General features: G+C 63.1%; 1 protein-coding gene across 1 annotated transcript in view; it reads left to right on the top strand.

Annotated features, from left to right (window-relative positions):
• The window catches only part of IGHMBP2 (immunoglobulin mu DNA binding protein 2), a 33,527-nt gene that overhangs the window by 913 nt on the left and 9,795 nt on the right, over nucleotides 1-22,819 (top strand). Inside the window, exons 2-8 of the mRNA XM_051827841.2 lie at nucleotides 378-547; nucleotides 4,236-4,428; nucleotides 4,560-4,657; nucleotides 5,680-5,843; nucleotides 7,513-7,713; nucleotides 9,291-9,438; nucleotides 19,494-19,668. Of these exons, the coding sequence (XP_051683801.2) occupies nucleotides 378-547; nucleotides 4,236-4,428; nucleotides 4,560-4,657; nucleotides 5,680-5,843; nucleotides 7,513-7,713; nucleotides 9,291-9,438; nucleotides 19,494-19,668 (1,149 nt within the window). The remainder of the gene's footprint in view (nucleotides 1-377; nucleotides 548-4,235; nucleotides 4,429-4,559; nucleotides 4,658-5,679; nucleotides 5,844-7,512; nucleotides 7,714-9,290; nucleotides 9,439-19,493; nucleotides 19,669-22,819) is intronic.

The following is a 22,819-nucleotide window of genomic DNA, read 5'->3' as shown; positions in this document are numbered from 1 at the left end:
GCTGGACCAGGGCGGGGAGGGGGAGGCCGCGTGTACTGGTCAGCGGTGGGGTGGGCTGGACCAGGGCCGGGGGAGGGGGAGGCCGCGTGTACCGGTCAGCGGTGGGGTGGGCTGACCAGGGCCGGGGGGGGGGGCGGAGTGGAGTCAGGGGCTGCCAGGACTCTGCTGGACAGGACGCAGGCGGTGCTGTGGGGGCAGAGCGTGGCCGTGGCCGTGGCGGAGCGTTCCCTGCCCTAGGGGACGAAGGAGGGCCGGGTGCGGGCCGGGTGCAGGCTGGGGGGGCGTCTTCCGGCTCCGGTCTGCTCTCCTCTTCTCAGCCCACACGGCGGGGCGATGCAGACGGCGGGGCGGCCACGCTGCGGTCCGTGTCTCCCCAGGTCCTGGCAGGAGAGCCTCTCTCTGAAGGAGCTGCAGAGCCGGGGCGTGTGTCTGCTGAGGCTGTGGGTGAGCGGCCAGCGCACGGGGCTCTACGGCCGGCTGCTGGTCACCTTCGAGCCCAGGAAGAGCGTCTCGGCGGGGGAGCTGCCCAGTAACAGCTTCGCCTCGGGTGCGTGTGCAGACGTCCGGGGCCTCTCCGCCTGCGCCTCGCCTCCTCTCTAGAGCAGAGACAGACGGGGGCGTCTGCCACCCTCTGCTTCACTCTCCAGATGCCTGCGACAGCCAGGCCGGAGCCCGGACTCCCGGCTGGGCCTCCCACGTGGGTCACGGGCCGGAGTGCGTGAGCCATCCACCTGCCTCCCGGGCTGTGTGTCAGCAGTGGCGGAGCCAGGCCTTGAGCCGGGCCTCTGCCGTGGGACGCAGGTGTCCCGAGCACTGGGCCAACGCCCACCGGGCGTGTGCGCTTTCAGATGTTCCAGTGTTGCCGTGAGACCGGCTTACTGATGGGCAGCAGCCAACTGAGTATTTCTGAACACCGAGCGAGAGGGTTCGTGGTGTTGCCGACACACACGCAGTTACCCCTCGTGACCGGGGCGCGCTGTGAATGCGTGCCGAGACATCACACCGCACGCCACGACCTGCTCCCGACCCCAGCTCCTGCTGACCCACACCTGGGAGGGGGCCACGAGGGCCCGGCCGCCCGCACGGGAAGCCGAGTCCGCGGCTTCCTGCCCAGTCAGGGGCCGCTGCGGCCGTCTGGGAGCGGCCCGTGGGTGGGAGCCCTCAGTCTCCAGCTCTCAGACAGCAGAGCAAAGCACAGCTACGAGAAACAGGGAAGACGGGGTCAGACGGCGGGGCGGCACCTGCTCACTAGGCGTCCCAGCAGTGCGTGGCTTTCGCTCATCGGGGTCAGCGCTGTTTAGAATGGCCGCCTCCGACCACGGTGGGGACGGCGCATTGGCAGGGGACCGACGACTGCCCGCAGCTCTCAGTACACGCCAGGTTTTGAAGATTGAGTTAAAGGATTCGGAATAGATCGCGGGTCATTGTTTCAAATGTGGATTACATGTTGAAATGCTATTTTTTCTATATTGCATTGAATAAACTTTTCCTAAGACTTATTTTATTTCATTTGAAAGGCAGAAGGCAGAGTTAGAGAGACAGAGCTTCCATCTGCTGCTTCACTCCCCAAATGGCTGCAATGGCCAGGGCTGGGCCAGGCCAAAACCAGGAGCCAGGAGCTTCCTCTGGGTCTCCCACTGGGTGCAGGACCCAAGGACTCGGGCCGTCTTCCACTGCTTTCCCAGGCCACAGCAGAGAAGTGGAGCAGCTGGAACTGAACCAGCGCCCCTGTGGGATGCTGGCATTGTAGGTGGTAGCTTAACGTGCCACGCCACAGTGCCAGCCCCAAATCACTTTTAGTAAAGATCTATTTATATGGAAGGCAGAGGGACAGAGAGGGAGACAGACTCTGGCAGATCTTCCATCCACTGGTTCGGTCTCCAGATGGCCACTAGTGCTGGGGCTGGGCAAAGCCAGAAACCTGGAGCTCCATCCGGGTCTCCCGCGTGGGCACCTGCTGCCTTCCCGGGTGCAGTAACGGAGCCCGACTGGACGTGGAGCAGCCAGGGCCCACGGCGCTCGTGCGAGATGCTGGCGTCCCAGGTGGTGTCTTAACCTGCTGCACCTTAGCACTCGCCCCGAAAATTATTAGAACCAATTTACCTGTTTCTTTGTGATTTTCATTATATTTCTTTTTTAGAGAAATTATGTAATCATTTTCATTTGATTTGAAAGGCAGAGAGAGAGAGAGAGAGTGCATCAATCTGCTAGTTTACTCCCCAAATCCACAACAGCCTGGGCCAGCGCTCAGTCCGAGTCTCCCATCTCCCTCGTGGGTGGCAGGGCCCACAGGACCTGAGCCCTCCCCGCTGCCTCCCAGGCGCTTGTTAGCAGGGAGCTGGACTGAGTGGAGGAGCCGGGACGTGAACCAGCCACTCTGGTAAAGGACGCAGCCGTCCCTCCCGTCCCATTTCTCTGTGGCGGGCAGATGTGGCCCCAACTGGTGCCATGCAGCCTGCACGGCCCCGCACTCCCAGCCTTTCTCACACCCAGCACGCGTTGGCGCCATGTGTGCCAGCCCCGTCGGAGAGGAGGGGCAGTCCTGTTCCATCCTGGGGACGCTCGGGTCGGCCTTGGCCCGGAAGGCTGAGGATGACGGCAGGGTTGCCAGCCCTGTGTCTGCCGCCCGGGCGTCTCTGTCTTGTCTTGCTGGGGATAGTCCTCTGACGTCACAGACTTGGTTCACAGCAGTTGCTGGAAGACTGGCTGGGTTTGCAGATGAGAGGAGAAGGACATGCTGGGCGGAGTCAAACCTGAGAAGAGTTTGAGATATTTATTTTATTTCAGGGGCGGAGGGAGGGAGAGGGAGATTGGGGCTGGCGCTGTGGTGCAGTAGGCTAAGCCTCTGTCTGCAGCGCCGGCATCCCCTATGGCTGCTGATTTGTGTCCCGGCTGTACCTCTTCCGGTCCAGCTCTCTGCTGTGGCCTGGGAAACCAGTGGAGAATGGGGCAAGTGCTTGGGCCCCTGCACCCACATGGGAGACCCGGAAGAAGCTCCTGGCTTCAGCCTGGCCCAGCTCTGGCCGTTGCAGGCATTTGGAGAGTGAACCAGCGGATGGAAGCTCTCTCTGCCTCTCTTTCTCTCTGTAACTCTCTTTCTCAAATAAAAAATCTTAGAGGAAAAAAAAGAGGGCAGTCTTCCATTGCTGGTTCACTCCCCAAATGCCTGCAGCAGCGGGGGCTGGGCCAGGCTGGAGCCGGGAGCCAGGACGTGGTGGGGCTCTCACACGGGGCGGGGACGCAGCCGCTGGAGCCATTGCCTGCTGCCTCCCAGGCGTGTGTCTGCTGGGGCTGGAAGCCAGGCGCTCACTGTGGAAAATGTGTGTGTCCCAGGCGGAGCCTTGGCTGTTGTCACCGTGTGACCAGGAGGTGGTCACCGGGCCCGAGTCCTGGGCCTGCAGTGCCTGGGGCGTTGCTGGCAGGTAGGACGGTGTGCAGGCGGCGTGTAAACACAATCAGCTGGAGGCTCTCCGTCTTCCAGGGAGCAGTCCAAGTGTCGGCAGCTCGGGAGCCCAAGTCCTGTTGGAACCGGTGTGGTGCCGGGGGTAGGTCAGGACTAGGGTTCGAGTCCCAGCTGCTTTGCTTCCAGTCCAGTGCCCTGCTGATGGCCTGGGAAAGCAGCAGAAGATGGCCCAAGTGCCTGGGCCCCTGCACCCGCCCACGTGGGAGACAGGATGGAGCTCGGGCCTCCTGACTCCAGCCTGGCCTAACCCTGGCTGTTGCGGCCATTTGGAGGGTGAACCAGCTGATGGAACATTGATCTCTTTCTCTGCCCCTTTGTGTGTATGTCTCTCTTTCCCTCTCTCTAATTCTGCCTTTCAAAATAAATAAAATGAATCTTAAAAAAAGAATATTTAGGGGCCGGTGCTGTGGCCTAGCTGGTAAAGCTGCCACCTGCGACGCCGGCATCCCATATGGGCGCTGGTTCTATTCCTGGCTGCTCCACTTCCCATCCAGCTCTCTGCTGTGGCCTGGGAAAGCAGTGGAGGATGGCCCAATCCTTGGGCCCCTGCACCCACGTGGGAGACCTGGAAGAAGCTCCTGGTTCTTGGATTCAGATTGGCACAGCTCAGGCTGCTGCGGCCAGTTGGGGAGTGAACCAGCAGGTGGAAGACCTCCCTTCTGTCTCTCTCTCTCTCTCTAACTCTTTCAAATAAATAAAATCTTAAAAAAAAAAAAAAAAGAATATTTAACCGTTCCCAGTGTCTTATGCAGGGCGTTTCGGATTCTCGCAGGTGACATCGTGGGTCTGTATGACACTGCCAGCGAAGGCGGTCAGCTGGCCACGGGGATCCTCACCCACCTCACCCAGAAATCCGTCACCGTGGCCTTCGATGAGGGCCACGATCTCCAGCTGGGCCTGGACCGAGACGGCTCCTACCGCCTGTTAAAGCTCGCCAACGACGTCACTTACAAGCGACTGAGAAAGTGAGCGCCTGTCACAGTGTGTCCCGGGGCGCACCTGCTCCCAGCCACCCACCTGCTCGCGGGGGTGGGAGCTGCGTGGGCTGGGGCAGGGGCTCGGGCGCTGAGCTGCTAATCCTGGCCCCCCCCGGCAGAGCTCTGCTTACCCTGAAGAAGGGCCACTGGGGCCCAGCGTCCTCGCTCACCGATGTCCTGCTCGGCGGGTCCACGCCCAGCCCTGCCCGCGAAGCCCGTAAGGTTTTTCCTTTCTGGTTGAAACTGGGGTGTGAACGGTGGGTCTGGGCGCCTCGCGCGGGCCTTGGGGAGCGTGGAGCGAGCAGCGGCCGTGTGTCTCACTGGCTGCGTGAGCTGGACCAGCTTCCCTGGCCGCCAGGCCCAGCAAGTGGCTCCTGCCGCTTAGTTTTTGGTAGCGCTCTCCTCCCGTATCCATCTCTGGTTCTGAACTGTAAGGGTGTCTCTCTGGCCCGGTGCTCTGTGGGAAGAGACGGTGGTGCATCGTCCCTTCTGCCTGATGGCAGTTTTAGGTTCGAGAATTTTCAGTCCTGGAGCCAGCAGGGTAGGCCTTTGCTTGTGGACACATGTATCCCACACGGGCGCTGGTTCGAGTCCCAGCTGCTCCACTTCCGATCCAGCTCCCTGCTAGGCCCGGGAAAGCAGCAGAGGATGGCCCAAGTGCCTGGGTCCCTGCACCCGCGTGGGAGGCCTGAATGGAGTTCCTGGGTCCTGGCTTCGGCCTGGCCCAGCCTGTGCTGTTGAAACGATTTGGGGGTTGAACTAGTGGATGGAAGGTACCTCTCTCTGTGTCTCTCACTGTCACTCTGCCTTTCAGATAAATAAATCTTTATGAACACTTGCAATCCCCCAAGCCTTTGGTTATATCTCAGCAGCCTTCAAATTTAACATATTTATTTCTGCTTCTAAGAGCAATACGTGGGGATGGCAGAAGACGTGGAAATGAAGGGGCACGTCAGCCAGGAAGAGAAGTCACTCGGACACCTGCCCTGCGAGAGGCGAGAGGCGAGAGGCGGCCTCGCGTGCACTCGCGCGCGTTTCCAGCCTCCTCCCTCCCCAGCAGGACCCTGCGGGAGCGCGTTCCCCTCTCTACCCCGGGAGCCTCTGGCTTGTTACTGTTTTTTAAAGGGATTCATTGACTTATTTGAAAGGCACAGCTACAGAGAGAGGGAGAAAGGGGCAGCGCCCTGTGTGTGTGGGAGGCGGGGCGCGTGGAGGGTCTCATGCCCACTTCTCCCGCAGAGCCCCTCGTCTTCTTCAACGCTGCCCTGGACGCCTCCCAGAAGGAAGCTGTATCGTTTGCGCTGTCCCAGAAAGAGCTCGCCATCATCCACGGGCCTCCTGGCACAGGGAAGACCACGACCGTGGTTGAAGTCATCCTGCAGGCCGTGAAACAAGGCTTGAAGGTGGGCGGGGGACGGGGCGGCCCGGTGGGCTGGGCTGGGCGGGGCGGGGGCGCTGCTGGAGCCCTAGGCTGGGCCCTGCCGTTTCCCACGGCTCCCATGAGGCGCCACAGACGTGCACAGCGCCGCCGTCGGCTCCGAGTTGACCGGGGTCCGGGTCCGGCCGGGGTGGGCGGCGGTGCCGGGGCTCAGCGCTGGGCCGGCTCACGGCCGTGGTGCTCGGGAGCTGTGGCTTAGGACATTCCCATTGTTCACGCGACGTTCCGTGGTCGAGAAAGGGTCCTCAGTCCACCTGCATCCGCTGGGTCAGGGCCCGAGCACCTGGAGAGACCTGCGTTATAGAGGTGTCGCGTCCCGGTCAGAACTGGGGTGCGGATGGTGGGTGTTCGCAGGTCAGCGCTGACCGCTGCTCACCAGCCAGGGCCCCGTGGCTGCTCGTCTCTCCCTCAGAAGGCCTGGTGCCGGGACTTCCACGGCCCCATGCACTCCGTGGCCCTGTGTGCCTCACAGTCGCGTGTGCCCCATGGCCCTGTGCGCCCCTTGGTCCCAGGTGCTCCATGGCCCTGTGCACTCTGTGGCCCCATGCGCTTCATGGCCCCCATGCGCCCCACGGCCCTGCGCGCTCCATGGCCCCGTGCGCCCCACGGCCCTGTGCGCCCCACGGCCCTGCGCGCTCCATGGCCCCATGCGCCCCCACGGCCCTGCGCGCTCCATGGCCCCGTGCGCCCCACGCCCTGCGCGCTCCATGGCCCCGTGCGCTCTGCGGCCCAGGTACTCGTGAGCGCCAGGGCTGGGACTTGGGCTTGGTGGAGCTGCCTCTTTGCGGCAACAGGGAAGCCCGTTACGTTACAGACCCGGCAGGGGTTCCTCCGGGGCACCGTCTTCGCAGGTGTCCGAGAGCTCCTAAGGAAAACGGTCACCGGCAGCCAGCAGCTTTGGGGGTTAACTGGTCGCCTCCTGTCTCGGCGTCCAGAGTGAGGCGGGGTGAGGTCCTCGCTCCTGTGCCTTTGGGGGCAGAGAGGATTCCGGCCCCAGGAAGGGCAGCTGGGCCTCCTTCCTGGGCCCCCTCTGCCCTGCGCTGGAGGGTGTAGGCCGGGGCTGGGGAGCCCTTTCCCGCTGAGGGCCACTGGGGTATTTAGAGCATCATTCGCTGGCCGCACGGAATTCTCAGCTTGCAAACCAGCCTGCCGCACATCCTCTGAGCTGAGTCCTGCCGCGGTCGCCCGGGCTGGGCCACACCAGTGATCTCGCCGGCCTCACAGGGCCCGTGGGCCGGACGTTCCCGCCCGTGGCCTGGGGGACTGTCCTCTCTGCCCCCTCCGCCAGCTGCCGCCCCTCCTGATGGTGGCCTGCGGGGGCCCGCTCAGGACCTGCCGGAGGCTGAGACAGGCTGGTGAGGCGCCGCGAGCCTCGATGGGGCGCACTCCGACCTGTCCGAGCTGCTGGTCACTAGCAGGTGTGCCGCGTGGGGAGGTGCAGGGTCTCCTTGGCCAGCGTGGCAGCCCGCGGTGGCAGGTGTCCTGCAGATGGTGGTTACGTGTGGGAGAGCTGCACGCTCTGCCCTTGGCTCCTTACCTGTGGGGCGTCCTGTGTCTGTGATTCAGCGTGGGATTGCAGCGAGGGGTCGAGGTAAAGCAAAGCAACAAGCCCTAACCGGAGCCCGCGTTGCCAGGTTCTGTGCTGTGCGCCCTCCAACGTTGCCGTGGACAACCTGGTGGAGCGGCTGGCCCGGTGCAAGCAGCGGATCGTGCGTCTGGGCCACCCCGCGCGCCTCCTGCCCTCCATCCAGCAGCACTGCCTGGACGCCGTGCTGGCGCGGAGCGACGGCGCCCAGCTCGTGGCCGACATCAGGAAGGACATCGACCAGGTCTTTGTAGGTACCGCCCGGCGGCCTGCCCTGCGGCCAGCTTTCCCGTGGGCAGGCGGTCAGGAGCGAGCCACGTCCCCGTGTTCCCCTGCTTCTCCCTCGCCTCCGTTGGGTCACTCAATTCTAAGAGTTGGGTTTTATTTATTAATTGAGAGAGAATGGGAGCGAGCGAGCGAGCGAGCTCCTGCCCACTGGTTCACTCCCCAGTGCCTGCAGCGGTGGGACCTCAGTCCAGGTCTCCAGTGTTGGAGGCAGGGCCACGCACTTGGCCGTCACCCCGGTGCGCGTTAGCAGGAAGCTGGAATCGGGAGTGGAGCTGAGATGTAGGCCCAGGCACTGCCCTGAGGCACGTGGGCGTCTTAACTCCAGGCCGAAGGCCCAGTGCAGTGCCCGTCCCCGGACTGCTCACTCTGATGCAGAACTGTACCCAGCGTCTCCAGGGACCCGATGTCCTCATGCTCGCAACATGGGGGTGAGCAGTGGTCTTAAAGGAAGTGTTCCCCGTCGTCTCCCCCTGCTGGGCCGCGTTGTCTGCCTGGATCTGGCGGGGGAAGAGTGGCCTGAGCGTGAGAACGCTGTGTCCCGCAGGTCCCCGTGTCCCTCTGTGTCACCCTGGTGAAGAGGACGCCGCTCGTCCGGAGAGGGCAGGCGGGCGCGTTCCTCTGGCAGCCTGGTGGTGTCGGGCTCGAGCTGTGTGTGTGCCCGGCTCCCTCCAGCACGCGCGCAGGCTGCACACGCAGCTCGGGGCGGCCTTGGGTTCAGGCTGCCCTGGTGAAGGGGTCGGCTCTGGTGCCAGCGGGGCGGGGGATGCGGAGGTGTTTGCCCCTCGCGGCCATGGACGATTTCATTTCTTTCATTGATGTTGCTTTAAGATCTATTTTTTTATTTGAAAGAGAGAGAGATCTCTACCCACCCACTGGTTCATTCCTCAAATGGCCACCATGGCCAGGGCTGGGCCAGGCCCAAACCAGGAACCTGGCGCTCCATCCAGGTCCCCACGCGGGTGCAGGTGGGATGGGAAGAGGTGCCGTGCCGCAGGCCGGGTTTAGCCTCCCACGCCACGGCGGCGCCGGCCCCAGTTTGATTCTCTTGTTCCTGTTGAGATGAATGCCCTCAAGGCCCCCCCCCCCCCCCCCCGCCGAGCTGTGCCCGAGGAGACGGCTCCTCCCACCGGAGCCCTGCTCCCAGGAGAGCTCAGGACGCGGGGAGGGCCCGAGCCAGCCTGAGCTGTTGGAGTGCAGTGGGGCGCGGGCTCAGTGTCCGTGGAGAAAATATTTTTTCAGCCCCTGGAGGCTGGGCGCTCGCGGTGGGCACAGCCTCTGCCTCCGCGTGGAGCCCGTGTCTGCCTCTCGTGAGCTCCGGTGAAGACCCCGCCAGGACCCCACGGCCCTCCTGGTGCTCCCCAGGCAGGGGCCAGGGACCTCCATGCGGGCCGGGATTCAGGAGCCTGGTCACGTGTGTGCGTCCGTGGCTCCCGCGGGGAAGGTTCTGGGGAGCTGGCCCGGGCCCTTGGCGAGCGGGAAGGGGCCGGAGGTGGGCGGCGGCCCGCTCGATGCTGGTCTCTCCTCGGCCGCCCGCTGCAGGTGAAGACCACCAAGACCCAGGAGAGGCGGGAGAAGAGTAGCCTCCGGGACGAGGTGAGGCTGCTGCGGAAGGAGCTGCAGGCGAGGGAGGAAGCGGCCATGGTGGAGAGCCTCAGCGCGGCCAGCGTGGTCCTTGCCACGAACACAGGTGAGGCGGCCCGGGGCTCCCGGGGGAGTGGGCTGCCCGGGGGAGGCGCTGCCCTCCGTTCGCTCGCCGCCGTCTGCTGCCCCCAGGCGCGCCTTAGCAGGGAGCGGGATCAGAAGTGGAGGCAGGGCTTGAGCTCGGGGCCCCGACGTGGACGGGGTGCGGGGGGACGTCTCGATCCACCGCGTGAAGAGCCTGCCCCGGCGGAGTTCTTCACGGGTGACACCTCCCCGGGTCGCGTGGCATCCAGGTCTGTGGTTTCTGCCGTTTCTTCTTTCTTCCTTTTTTCTATTTTTGTGTTTTGTTTTGGATGAACTGAGTTTTCTGGTCGTCGTTGTTGAGTTCTTGGTGATGTCTGTGCTCTCGGTGCTCGCGCTAGGCTGCACGGGCGCAGCTGTAGCTCGTCCCAGTCCCTGTGCGTGTGGCACGGCACCACGCGCCTGCTGTCATCTCCCGGAGTCGTCCCCCTCCTCAGGCTCCTTACTGTTGCAGAGTTACAGAGAGGCAGAGGCAGGGAGAGGTCTCCTTCCACTGGTTCACTCCCAGATGGCTGTGACAGCTGGAGCTGTGCTGATCAGGAGCCAGGAGCTTCCTCTGGGTCTCCCACGTGGGTGCAGGGGTCCAAGCACTTGGGCCATCTTCCACTGCTTTCCCAGGCCACAGCAGAGAGCTGGATCAGAAGTGGAGCTGTCGGGTCTCGAACTGGTGACCATATGGGATGCCGGCACTGCGGGCAATGGCTTTTCAGTGCCAGCCCACTTGTTACTGTTTTGTTTGTTTTTTTAAAATTTATTTTATTGGGGCCAGCACTGTGGCACAGCGGGTTAAAGCCCCAGCCTGCAGCGTCAGCATCCCATATGGGCACCAGTTCTAATCCTGGCTGCTCCTCTTCCGATCTAGCTCTCTGCTGTGGCCTGGGAAAGCAGTAGAAGATGGTCCAAGTCCTTGGGCCCTGCACCCATGTGGGAGACCTGGAAGAAGCTCCTGGCTCCTGGCTTTGGAACAGCGCAGCTCCAGCCGTTGCGGCCACCTGGGGAGTGAACCAGCAGATGGAAGACCTCTCTCTATCTCTACTTCTCTCTGTAACTTTGTCTTTCAAATAAACAAAATAAATCTTTTAAAAAATTTATTTTCTTTATTTGAAAAAGTTACAGAGAGAGAGAGAGGTCTTCCATCCCCTGGTTCACTCCCCAAATGACTGCAGCAGCCAGAGCTGAGCCGACCTGAAGCCAGGAGCCAGGAGCTTCCTCCGGGTCTCCCATGGGGGTGCAGGGGCCCCAGGACTTGGCCCATCTTCCACTGCTTTCCCAGGCGCATTAGCAGGGAGCTGGATGGGAAGTGGAGCAGCCGGCACTTGAACAGGCGCCCACATGGGGCTTTAACCCGCTGCGCTGCTGCGCCGGCCCCCTGCTACTGCTTCAGTAGTTGTCTTGGACAAGATCTAAGTGATGAGAAAGCTGTCTTAGGTGCTCCTCCACACAGGCTCCGCTTTGTGTCCCGTGTGTGTGTGTGTGTGTGTGTGTGTGTGTCCCTTACGTGTGTGTGTGTGTGGTATGTGTAGATGTGTGGTGTGTGTCCCGTGTGTGTGTGTGTCGGTGTGTGTTGGTGTGTCTTGTGCCTGTGGTGTGTGTGTGTCCCGTGTTGGTGTGTGGGTGGGTGGGTGTGTGTCGGTATGTGTATGTGTGTGTCTGTGTGTCCCGTGTGTGTGGATGTGTGTCCTGGGTGTGTGATTGTGTGTGTCCTGTGTGGGCGTGTGTGTGTCCCATGTATGTGTGTGCGCCTTGTGTGTGTGTGTGCCCTGTGTGTTGGTGTGTGTCCCGTGTGTGTGTGTGTGTGTGTCAGTGTGTCCTGTGTGTGTGGATGTGTGTCCTGGGTGTGTGTAATGTGTGTGTGTGTCCTGTGTGGGTGGGTGTGTGCCTGTGTGTGTGTCTGGGTGTGTGTGTGTGTGTGTCCCGTGTGTGTGGATGTGTGTCCTGTGTGTTGGTGTGTGTGCGTCTGGGTGTGTGTCCCGTGTGTGTGTGTGTGTGTGTGTGTCGTGTGTGCAGACCCGTGTTTCTGGACGGTACGGTTTCCCTCCGCCCCAGGGACGTGCGCTGACGTTGCTGATGACGTGGGGCTGGCGAGGGTCGCGTGCAGCCTCTGCCTGGGACGAGGTGTGCTGGGGGGGGCTCTGGGCCGGTGCTCTCCTGCCTGCGGTTTCTGGGGAGACACCTGCTTCCGCCTTGTCCCTGGGGCGGGCGTCTCCAGCTTTCCTGCCCTACGAGGCCCTGCGTGGGAGCTGGCCAGTTGCTGGTTTGAGCAGCCGCTGCCCGCGCCATGCTCGGTCCCCTCCCTGCTTGTGTTTTGTGGTCGTTGACCTCCCGGTCCCTGGCTTTCCGGCCTCACCAGCTTCGAGAATGTTCCGGCCGCTCTTTCTCCAGGGACGCCCCCCCCGCCCCTCTTCCTGGGGGGCTGCAGCTGCACGGACCTCTGGCTGCCTAGTGTTTGCCCACGTGCGCTCTCTGTCTCTCGATTCCTCCATGTTTTGTTTTGGATCGTCGCGTCTGCTGTTGTCTTTGATTGCTGTGAGAACACGGAGCTGAGACTGCCGTCTTCACGTGTTGAATGCGCATTGCGGTGCGGCTGGCGGCCCGTGCGTGCAGGAGCTGCCCCTGTTGACTGCTCCGGCCTTCGGCTCTCGTGTGGAGTCTCACGTCTGTCCATCCGGTGTCGTTGCGTCGGATGCCCAGAAATAAGATTCGCTCTTTTTTTATATCTTGGTGCTTTGACTTAATTTTTTGAGCGTTGGGGATACTGGGATGGTAACTTTTTTTTTTTTTTTTTTTAAGATTTGCTTATTTATTTGAAAGGCAGAGTTAGAGAAAGAGAACCTTCCATCCGCTGTGGGACTCGCCAAATGGCTGCAATGGCCAGGGCTGGGCCAGGCTGAAGCCAGGAGACAGGAGCTTCATCCAGGTCTCCCACGTGGTGCAGGGGCCCAACTCCCTGGGCCACCTTCTGCTGCCTTACATTAGCGTGGAGCTGGATTGGAAATGGAGCGGCGGGACTTGAACCCGCACCCGCGTGGAATGCCGGCTTTGCAGGCGGCGGCTTACCCCCTCTGCGCCATGTGCCAGCGCCCGCCCCGGCGTTCTCCGGGCAGTCTCTTCACACCGTCCCGCTGGCTCTACCCCTGTGTCTCCTGTGCCTGGTGCCTGCCACCGCCTGCTTGCGCCCCTTTCCCCTCGTACGTTCTGTGTTTCTGTTTCCTGTCAGTATGGTTTTATGCTCCGGGTTGTGGTTTTAGGACTCGAGGGGCCGTCTCAGGGGAGAAGCAGCCCGGGGCAGAGGTGGGGGCCTCCTTCCTCCTCCCTGTTGGCTCTCGTGTTCCTTGTGACTCCTTGGGGGGGCCGAGACCCCTGCGCTTGCTGTAGTGACGTGACCACGAGGAAGCGACGAACAGCACACTTCTCAGTCCACAGTTTCCGTGGCCAGGGGTCCTGGCGCGGCTTAGCCGGCTGCGGCCAGGTGTGGCTGGCGCCTCTGCCTCTGCGCAGCGCCCGGTCTGGCGGGCCCTTGGCTGGATTTCTTGCCGGTTGTCAGTGGAGGCCGCTGGCAGCTGCTTGTCCGTCGGCCTCCCGACCTGGCCGCTCTTCCTCCAAGCTGGCAAGCGCCAGAGTGACCGTGTCCCGTACGGGGGAGTGCGGCTGCCTCACCGCCGCGGCCTGGTGCTCACGGGCAAGTGTCAGGCCCCGCGCACACGCCGGGGCGACGGAGCAAGGCCTGGAGCCGGGGCTGGGCTCCCGGGCCGCCGCCACCCTGCTGTGGTGCCCTCTGTGCTGTGGGCTGTGCTGAGGCACGGCGGCTGGGCGCAGGGCCGAGTCCAGTTGTTTTCTGAATTGTGGAAGATTAAAAAAATGAGTCAAAAACCAGAAAGCCACGTCCGTGTAGTTGTTTGCCTTTAGTGTGCGGTTGCCGCCCTCGTGTGGCCCTGGGCTTGTGGCCACTAGTTTGCTGAGGCCCGCGTGCTGGGGGCTCCGTCCGCGCCTTCCTGCGCAGGTGGGCGGAGTCCTGCGTGACCGTCGGCGCTGGCGCATGGGACGTGCTGTGCCGCGCCGTGGGCCTGCGCGGTGCCTGCCGAGAGTCCAGCCGTGAACCTGACCATGGGCCTGCCTGGGAGCCGCGCCTCTCCTCCTGTGCAGCGCTCCGGCTGTCTGCATTTTTTTGTGGATTTTTATTTAGTTGAGAGGCAGAGAGGAAGAGGGGAGGGGGGAGAGGGGAAGTGGAGGGGAGAGAGCGATTATCCTGCCTCTCTGGTCCACTCCCCAAATGCCTGTGACAAGCTGGAGCCGGGAACTCAGTCCAGGTCTCCCAGGTGGGGAGCAGGACCCCACTGGCCACGCCCCGCCTGCTGCCTCCAGGTGTCCCAGGTGGGGAGCAGGACCCCGCTGGCCACGCCCCACCTGCTGCCTCCAGGTCTCCCAGGTGGGGAGCAGGACCCCGCTGGCCACGCCCCACCTGCTCCTCCCAGGTCTCCCAGGTGTCCCAGGTGGGGAGCAGGACCCCGCTGGCCACACCCCACCTGCTGCCTCCAGGTCTCCCAGGTGGGGAGCAGGACCCCGCTGGCCACACCCCACTTGCTGCCTCCAGGTGTCCCAGGTGTCCCAGGTGGGGAACAGGACCCCGCTGGCCACGCCCCACCTGCTGCCTCCAGGTGTCCCAGGTGGGGAGCAGGACCCCACTGGCCGCGCCCCACCTGCTGTCTCCAGGTGCGTCTCAGCAGGAAGCGGGCCAGGACTGCAGCCCAGGCTGTGAGGCAGGATGTGGGTGTCCCAGTCGTGTCCTGGGCACCAGGCCCATGCCCACCCACACCTTTGTCCCAGTTCATGTCTGGTGGCGCTCTGCAAACTTGATGGAGTCCGGAGCTTCTTGGGCGTGTGGATTCGTGTTTTTCATTAAGTGTGATGTTTTTGGCCGCTGTTTCTTTCAGATATTCCTTCTGCCCCCTCTCGCCCCCTGTCTGTGTGGGGCTCCTGCTGTGCGTGTGCCCCACAGGGCTCCGCTGTTTCCCTTCATTCTCTCTCTGTGCACAGACGGCACGCTCTCCGCTCACCCGTCTTTAGGTCACCGCTGTCCCGCCCACTGCCGCTGCCTGCCGAGCCTTGCTCGTGGACTCCACTGCCCGCGTCCCGGGTCCTGGGTCCCTGTGGGGCTTTCTTGGTGTCTGCCCCGGTGCGCTCTCTGCGTGCGAATTCTCGTCTCGCGCTTGTTGGTCTCGCTGGGTTTCCTGTTGCTTGTTGCGTGTGAAGGGGCTGTACTGCCCTCATCTGTAAGACCCGGCACCCGGGCCCTCGGCGCGGAACCTCCTGATGGATTGCTGCTCTCGGAAAATGTTTTTAAGGCCAGCGCCACGGCTCACTAGGCTAATTCTCCGTCTGCGGCGCCGGCACCCGGGTTCTAGTCCCGGTCGGGGCGCCAGGTTCTGTCCCGGTTGCCCCTCTTCCAGGCCAGCTCTCTGCTGTGGCCTGGGAGTGCAGTGGAGGATGGCCCAAGTGCTTGTGCCCTGCACCCCATGGGAGACCAGGAGAAACACCTGGCTCCTGGCTTTGGATCGGTGCAGCGCGCTGGCCGCAACGCACTGGCTGTAGCAGCCACTTGGGAGCTGAACCAACGGAAAAAGGAAGACCTTTCTCTCTGTCTCTTTCACTGTCTAACTCTGCCTGTCAAAAACAAAAAAATTTTTTTTTTTTTTTTGACAGGCAGAGTGGACAGTGAGAGAGAGAGACAGAGAGAAAGATCTTCCTTGGCCGTTGGTTCACCCTCCAATGGCCGCCGTGGCCGGCGCGCTGCGGCCAGGCCGGCGCACTGCGCTCATCCGATGGCAGGAGCCAGGTGCTTCTCCTGGTCTCCCATGGGGTGCAGGGCCCAAGCACTTGGGCCATCCTCCACTGCACTCCCGGGCCACAGCATAGAGCTGGCCTGGAAGAGGGGCAACCGGGACAGAATCCGGCGCCCCGACCGGGACTAGAACCTGGTGTGCCGGCGCCACAAGGCGGAGGATTAGCCTAGTGAGCTGCGGCGCCGGCCAAAAACAAAAATGTTTTTAAAAGATTTATTTTATTTGAAAGAGAGAAAGAGAGATCTTCCATCCTCTGGTCCACTCCCCAAATGACCACAGCAGCCAGAGCTGGGCCAGGCCAAAGCCAGGAGCCAGGAGCTTCATCTGTATCTCCCACGTGGGTCCCAGGAGCCCAAGTACTTGGGGCATCTTTTGCTGCTGTCCCGGGTGCAGCAGCAGGGAGCTGACAGGTCGGAAGCCGAGCAGGTGGGACTCGAAGCCCCTCGCGCCACAGGCGGGCCCCTGCAGCCTGCTCTGCTTGGCTGTGTCCGGGCCCTGCCTTGGCTCTGCTGTCCTGCTGCGTTTATTGCCAGTGCGGTGACGTGGGCGTCCTGGAGACGCAGCCCCCTCCCCGCCACAGTGTTGGTTGCTGAGATCTCTCCTTGGCTTTGTAGCCAGCTGGGGACTAGAGTTCCCTCAGGCTCCTGGAACCAGTGCGTCTCCCGGTGTCTGGGGCGCACGGGCAGCCCCCAGCCAGGCTGTGTCCAGCCCTGGCTCTCACTTCCTGTGTGTGCAGTGCCTCCAGATGAAGCGGAGGCGGGGCGTGGGGCCTCGTGGTCTCCCCTGGGCGTGTGCACTGACCCCAAGCTGGGTTTCCAGATTCCCAGGAACGTGGTGTTGGGGTTGGCCGCTGCTTTGCTCCCACCACGAGCCCCTGCCCCAGAGGGCCACGGTGTCCAGCAGCTGCCTCTGCTGCCGGGAAAAGGCCGTGGAGGCCTGCTGGGAAGGCTTTGTGGGGGTCCGGCCCCGTCCGCCCTCGGGGCCTGCAGGCGCCCCTAGGATGGGCAGGGGACGGCTGGCACCAGGGCGGCTACAACAGGCACGGCTCACGTTCCTGAGAGTCGGCCGGCCCCGCGTGGACAGCCCGCTGCGCTGAGGCAGAGCTTAGGGAACCTTCCAGAACTCTCGGAGCTGACTCCAGCTGTTCTGCCGGTGGTGGTGTTGCGTTAATGGAGGAGAGAGTGCAGGGGTCGTCACTCCGTGCCTGGCTTTAAATGGAGCACCTGGGGAAGTGAGGGCCGGCCCTGCCCACTGCGCTGCCGCTCGGTCCCCCCTGGCGGCCTTAGGAGCCAGGCCAGTTTCTGGGAGTGCTTCTCCTTTAGAGTTGGCCTCTGGAGCTGGTGGTGGTGCCACACTTAGCCCAGCACTGGCGCGCGGTTTGAGTCCCTGCTGCTCTGCTTCTGACCCAGGTCCCTGCCGGTGTGCCTGGGGAGGCAGCAGGTGCCTGGGCTCCTGCTGCCCACGGGGGAGACCGGGGTGGAGCCGCGGGCATCTGGGGGGTGAGCCAGTGGACGGAAGATTGATCTCTGTGTGTGTGTCTGTGTGTGTCTGTCACTCTGCCTTTCAAATAAGTAGATGTTAACCAAAAGTACACATTCCTTTGGCACCGTGAGGCTGCATCTGTGATCTGACCACGTCTCTGTTATGCAGAGTCCAGGCCCCTTCCCGCGTCCCGTGCGGCCCCTTCCCGCGTCCTGTGAGGCCCCTTCCCAGCCGCCTCTGAAGGTCCGGGCCCCTTCCCGCGTCCTGTGCGGCCCCTTCCCGCGTCCCGTGCGGCCCCTTCCCAGCCGCCTCTGAAGGTCCGGGCTTGAGGAGTCCTTCCAGACGTACCTGGGGCTTCAGAACGGTGTGGGTTGGGCCACGCTGTGGCGTGGCGGCTACAGCAGCTTACCTGCCGTGCCCGAAGCCGGCCGGTTCCATGAGCTTTTTGACGATTCCTCTGTGCAAGGATTTCAAAATTTTCTTGCACCAAAATGAACTCAACTTCATTTTCTACAAACTTTTTGAGGTCCTCTTGTATATCATAAAATAGTACGGGTGTCTGTAGCGTGATTCATACGGCTACAAACCAGCATTTACCAAAGCCACACGCCCTCATTCAGATAGGAGACACGTGTGAGCCACGTTTTCCCGTGAGAACAGCTCGGGTGGGCCTGCCCGGGCCCAGGCCGCCTGCAGGAGTTGGCGTGGGGCTGGGGCCGGGCCTGCCCACCCGTGTTCTCACTGCGATGCTGCATACCCCAGGAAGGAATGGGGCAGTGGTTCTGTGTCGTCAGATGCGTGGGCTTTCTCTGCGTGCTTGCCCAGCCGAGAACTGTTCTGTCTAAAATCCTCAGAGGAGAATTAAACGCTGAAGTCAGAGCCGATGTGGTTGTGATGTGTAAAATTAGATTATTCTGTGGTTCAGGGCCACGGCCGCTGGCGATTGATGGCCAGTGTGGTCGCGGCCACAGCCCCGGCTGCATATCACGCAGGCGGGCGGGAACCTGGCCCGTTATCTTTAGATTTATTTACTTGAAAGGCAGTGTTGCAGAAGAGTGGGAGAAAGGGTGGGGAGGGAGAATCTTCTGTCCACTGGCGCTGCCTCACTCCAAATGGCTGCAGCGGCCAGTGCTGGGCCGGGCCGAAGCCAGGAACCTGGCACGGCGCCCGTCTCCTCCGCGGTCGCGGGGGCCGAGTGTTTGGACCATCTCCTACTGCTCCCCAGACTCGTCAGTAGGGAGCTGGATGGGAAGTGGAGCAGCTGGGACTTGAACCAGGTCTGGTGTGGGAGTCGAGTGTCCCAAGTGACAGCTGAGCCCACCTGTGCCACAGCACCCACCCTGGAACCAGAAGGTTTTTAAAAAATGAGTTTGAGGGGCCCGTGCTGTGGCGCAGCGGGTTAAAGCCCTGGCCTGAAGTGCCAACATCCCATATGGACGCCGGTTCGAGACCCGGCTGCCCCACTTCTGATCCAGCTCTCTGCTGTGGCCTGGGAAAGCAGTGGAAGATGACCCAAGTGCTTGGGCCCCTGCACCCACGTGGGAAGACCTGGAGGAAGCTCCAGGCTCCTGGCTTCGGATCGGCTCAGCTCCAGCCGTTGCGTCCATCTGGGGAGTGAATCAGCAGATGGAAGACCTCTTTCTTTGTCTCTTATCTCTCTCTGCCTGTGCGCTTTTCAAATAAAATAAATTAAAAAAAAAAAAAAGAATTTGAAAGGCAGAAAGCAGTCTCTTATCTGCTAGTTTTTTCTTAAATGCCCACAACTGCTGAAGACAGGAGCCGGAAGCTCCATCTGGGTCTCCCACGTGGGTGGCAGGGACCCGGCCACTTGAGTTGTCACCTGCTGCTTCCCAGGGCGTGTGTCAGCAGGAGGCCGGAGTCGGGGCAGACTCAGGACTTGAACCCAGGGCCTGCAGTATAGTACACGGGCGTCCCAAGTGGCTTCCGAATTGCTAGTCCAAACCCCTGCCCCAAAGATGAGAGATTAATCTTCCTTCCTTGTTCTTACTTTAAGATAAATTTACTCCACACCACCTCCCCTTTTTTTCAATTTGAGAGGCAAAGACAGAAAGAGACACAAGGGAGCTCTTATCCACTGGTTCACTCCCCGGAAACCCGCCCCAGCCGTGCCTGGGCTGGGCTAGGCTGAAGCCGGGCGCTGGGAGTCAGCCCAGGTCTCCAGGTGAGGGGCAGGAGACATCACCTGCCGCCTCCCAGTGTCTGCACTGACTGGAAGCTGGAACTGGGAGCTGGGGCCAGGACTGGACCCAGGCAGTGCAGCGTGGGGTGTGGGTGCCTCGGGTGCCGGGCGCAGCGCCCGCCCCGTGCACAGTAGCGCAGCGTGGGGTGTGGGCGCAGCGCCCGCCTCGTGCACAGTAGCACAGCGTGGGGTGTGGGCGCAGCGCCCACCCCGTGCACAGTAATGCAGTGTGGGGTGTGGGCATCTCGGGTGCCGGGCGCAGTGCCTGCCCCGTGCACAGTAGCGCAGCGTGGGGTGTGGGCCTCGGGTGCCGGGCGCAGTGCCTGCCCCGTGCACAGTAATGCAGCGTGGGGTGTGGGCGCAGCGCCCGCCCCGTGCAGTTTTGAGCACGGCTGGCGGGTGGAGCAGCCCCCTCACCGCCTGTCTCGTTGCTGGTGTGGTTGTGGCTGTGAGGAAGCAGCCAGGGCCCCCGTGACCCCGGTGCCCTGTCCGCGGCAGGTGCCTCTCCCGACGGCCCCCTGAAGTTGCTGCCCGAGAGCCACTTCGACGTGGTGGTCGTGGACGAGTGCGCCCAGGCGCTGGAGGCGAGCTGCTGGATCCCGCTGCTGAGGGCCCGGAAGTGCATCCTGGCTGGAGACCACAAGCAGCTGCCGCCCACCACCGTGTCCCCCAAGTAAGAGCCTTGGCCGGGCGCCTGTCTGCCGCCCTGCCAGCTCCAGCCCAGAAGGCCGGGCTTGCCCGGGGCGCCGATGGGCTTCCTCCACCCTGTTTCCCTGCACTGATCACTGGACTGTGTCCTTGTTGGGGCGAGGGGCGGAGGCACAGTGCCGGGTGTCCCCCCGTTTCCTGGCTCAGTGGGTACTTGTTGCCTTGTGTGTCTGCCGTGCCTGTGAGAAGCACAGTGTGGGGAGAGGCAGGCCCGTGCTCTGGGGGTGGGGGTGGGGGTGGGGCCGTGACAGCACAGTGTGGGGAGAGGCAGGCCCGTGCTCTGGGGGTGGGGGTGGAGGTGGGGGTGGGGCAGTGACAGCACAGCGTGGGGAGAGGCAGGCCCGTGCTCTGGGGGTGGGGGTGGGGGTGGGGCCGTGACAGCACAGCGTGGGGGAGGCAGGCCCGTGCTCTGGGGGTGGGGGTGGGGGTGGGGATGGGGGTGGGGGCAGTGACAGCACAGCGTGGGGAGAGGCAGGCCCATGCAGTGGGGGTGGGGGTGGGGTTCTGACAGCACAGCGTGGGGAGAGGCAGGCCCGTGCAGTGGGGGTGGGGGTGGGGGTGGGGGCTGTGACAGCACAGCGTGGGGAGAGGCAGGCCCGTGCTCTGGGGGTGGGGGTGGGGGTGGGGCCGTGACAGCACAGCGTGGGGAGAGGCAGGCCCGTGCTCTGGGGGTGGGGGTGGGGCCATGACAGCACAGCGTGGGGAGAGGCAGGCCCGTGCAGTGGGGGTGGGGGTGGGGCCATGACAGCACAGCGTGGGGAGAGGCAGGCCCGTGCAGTGGGGGTGGGGGTGGGGGTGGGGCCGTGACAGCACAGCGTGGGGAGAGGCAGGCCCATGCAGTGGGGGTGGGGGTGGGGCCATGACAGCACAGCGTGGGGAGAGGCAGGCCCGTGCTCTGGGGGTGGGGGTGGGGGTGGGGGCTGTGACAGCACAGCGTGGGGAGAGGCAGGCCCGTGCTCTGGGGGTGGGGGTGGGGGTGGGGGCTGTGACAGCACAGCGTGGGGAGAGGCAGGCCCGTGCTCTGGGGGTGGGGGTGGGGCCGTGACAGCACAGGGTGGGGAGAGACAGGCCCGTGCAGTGGGGGTGGGGGTGGGGCTCTGACAGTACAGGGTGGGGAGAGGCAGGCCCGTGCTCTGGGGGTGGGGGTGGGGGTGGGGGTGGGGCCATGACAGCACAGCGTGGGGAGAGGCAGGCCCGTGCTCTGGGGGTGGGGGTGGGGGTGGGGGTTGTGACAGCACAGCGTGGGGAGAGGCAGGCCCGTGCTCTGGGGGTGGGGGTGGGGGTGGGGGTGGGGCCGTGACAGCACAGCGTGGGGAGAGGCAGGCCCGTGCTCTGGGGGTGGGGGTGGGGGTGGGGGCTGTGACAGCACAGCGTGGGGAGAGGCAGGCCCGTGCTCTGGGGGTGGGGGTGGGGGTGGGGCCGTGACAGCACAGCGTGGGGAGAGGCAGGCCCGTGCTCTGGGGGTGGGGGTGGGGGTGGGGGCAGTGACAGCACAGCGTGGGGAGAGGCAGGCCCGTGCTCTGGGGGTGGGGGTGGGGGTGGGGCAGTGACAGCCGCCCTGCGGCTCACCTTGTGCGGCTCTGTGGTTCCCGTCTGCAGGCACGTCCACGGTGCGGGCCGTGGGGCGCTCGGGCCCCGGTTCTGCTGTGGGGAGGTGAGCAGTTGCTGCAGCTGGGCCGGCAGAGCTCTCCTGGGTGGAGGCAGTGCTGCCCCTCTTCTCCCCTCCCTCCTCCGAGCCCCCCAGTCACGCACCCCTTACCCACCACACCGGCCTCCCAGGCCTTGAGGTGTCCCTGCCTGGACCCCCGCTCCTGAACGCCAGGTGTGGTCCTGGCTCCCCGGCTCCCTGGCCGGGCCCCTTGAGCTGGCGCCCTAACCTCTGGGTCCCAGATTCCGATTTTATTGGTTTTAAGTTTTTATTTGTGAGGCAGAGAGAGGAAGGGAGTGGGGGGGAGGGGGACAAGCACGCTCTCCTGTCTGCTGGTCCACGTCCCAGATGCCCACAGTGGCCAGGGCTCGGCTGGGGCTGGAGCCAGGGGTCAGGAACGCAGCGCAGGTTTCCTGTGCGGACGGCAGAAACCCAGTCACTGGCGCCGTCATTGTGTCTCCAGGGTCTGCGTCAGCAGGGCCGGAGTCCGAGCCAGGCAGTCTGACGTGGGCTGCACCGTCTTGACCACCGGAGTGGACCTCTGCCTCCCACACAGGCTGTGGTGGAGGTGGAGTGAGCGAATCCACACACAGTGCACATGACGGTGTGTGGGGTGGGCGTCTGACCTGGGGGTTACCAGCTACACTGCCCACGTCGGGTGCCTGCTCGGTGCCCAGCGGTGGTCCCCAGGTCCAGATTTCTGCTAACGCCCGCTTGGAGGCAGCAGCCACACTCAGGTGGCTGGGTCCCTGTCCCGCAGCGGGAGACCCGAATCAAGTTCCGGCTTCCGGCTTCCACTTGCACCTGGCCCGGGGCCATTGTGGGCTTATGGGGAGTGGACCAGGGAGCCAGGACCACACCTGGCGTTCAGGAGCAGGGGTCTAGGCATCCCATATGGGCAACTCCCTCTGTCTCTCCGTCTCTTTCTCTCTCCCTCTCCCCCTATCTGCCTCGCAAATAAATAAATACATAAAAGATTTTTGGAAAATAGAGAATTTAAAGGATGAACTTACTAGTACAGAAAACAATTTCCGAGCTATCCACTGAAAATAATAATATTTCCACAGGCACCAGGCTGGCCCGTGTGAGGGCTCTCTGCAGGCTAGCTTTTCTTTTTCTCTTTATTTTTTTAAAGATTTATTGATTTGAAAGGCAGAGTTACAGAGAGAGAGCGTGATCTTCTATCAGCTGGTTCACTTCCCCAGATGGCCACAGTGGCTGGGGCTGTGCCAGCCCGAAGCCAGGAGCCAGGAGCTTCTTTGAGGTCTCCCACGCGGGTGCAGGGGCCCAAGGACTTGGACCACCCTCTGCTTCCCCAGGTGCATTAGCAGGGAGCTGGATTGGAAGTGGAGCAGCCGGGTCTCGAACCGGGGCCCACATGGGATGCCGGCACTGCGGATGGTGGTTTTACCTGCTGTGCCACAGTACCAGTCCCCAGGTTTCCTTTTTTAAAAAACATTACAAATTT

This window comes from Oryctolagus cuniculus, chromosome 1 (genome assembly GCF_964237555.1).
Source record: "Oryctolagus cuniculus chromosome 1, mOryCun1.1, whole genome shotgun sequence".
In the NCBI taxonomy this organism is placed as follows: Eukaryota; Metazoa; Chordata; class Mammalia; order Lagomorpha; family Leporidae; genus Oryctolagus; species Oryctolagus cuniculus.
Note: the sequence above shows the minus strand (reverse complement) of the source record. Positions and strands in the feature narration are given on the sequence as shown.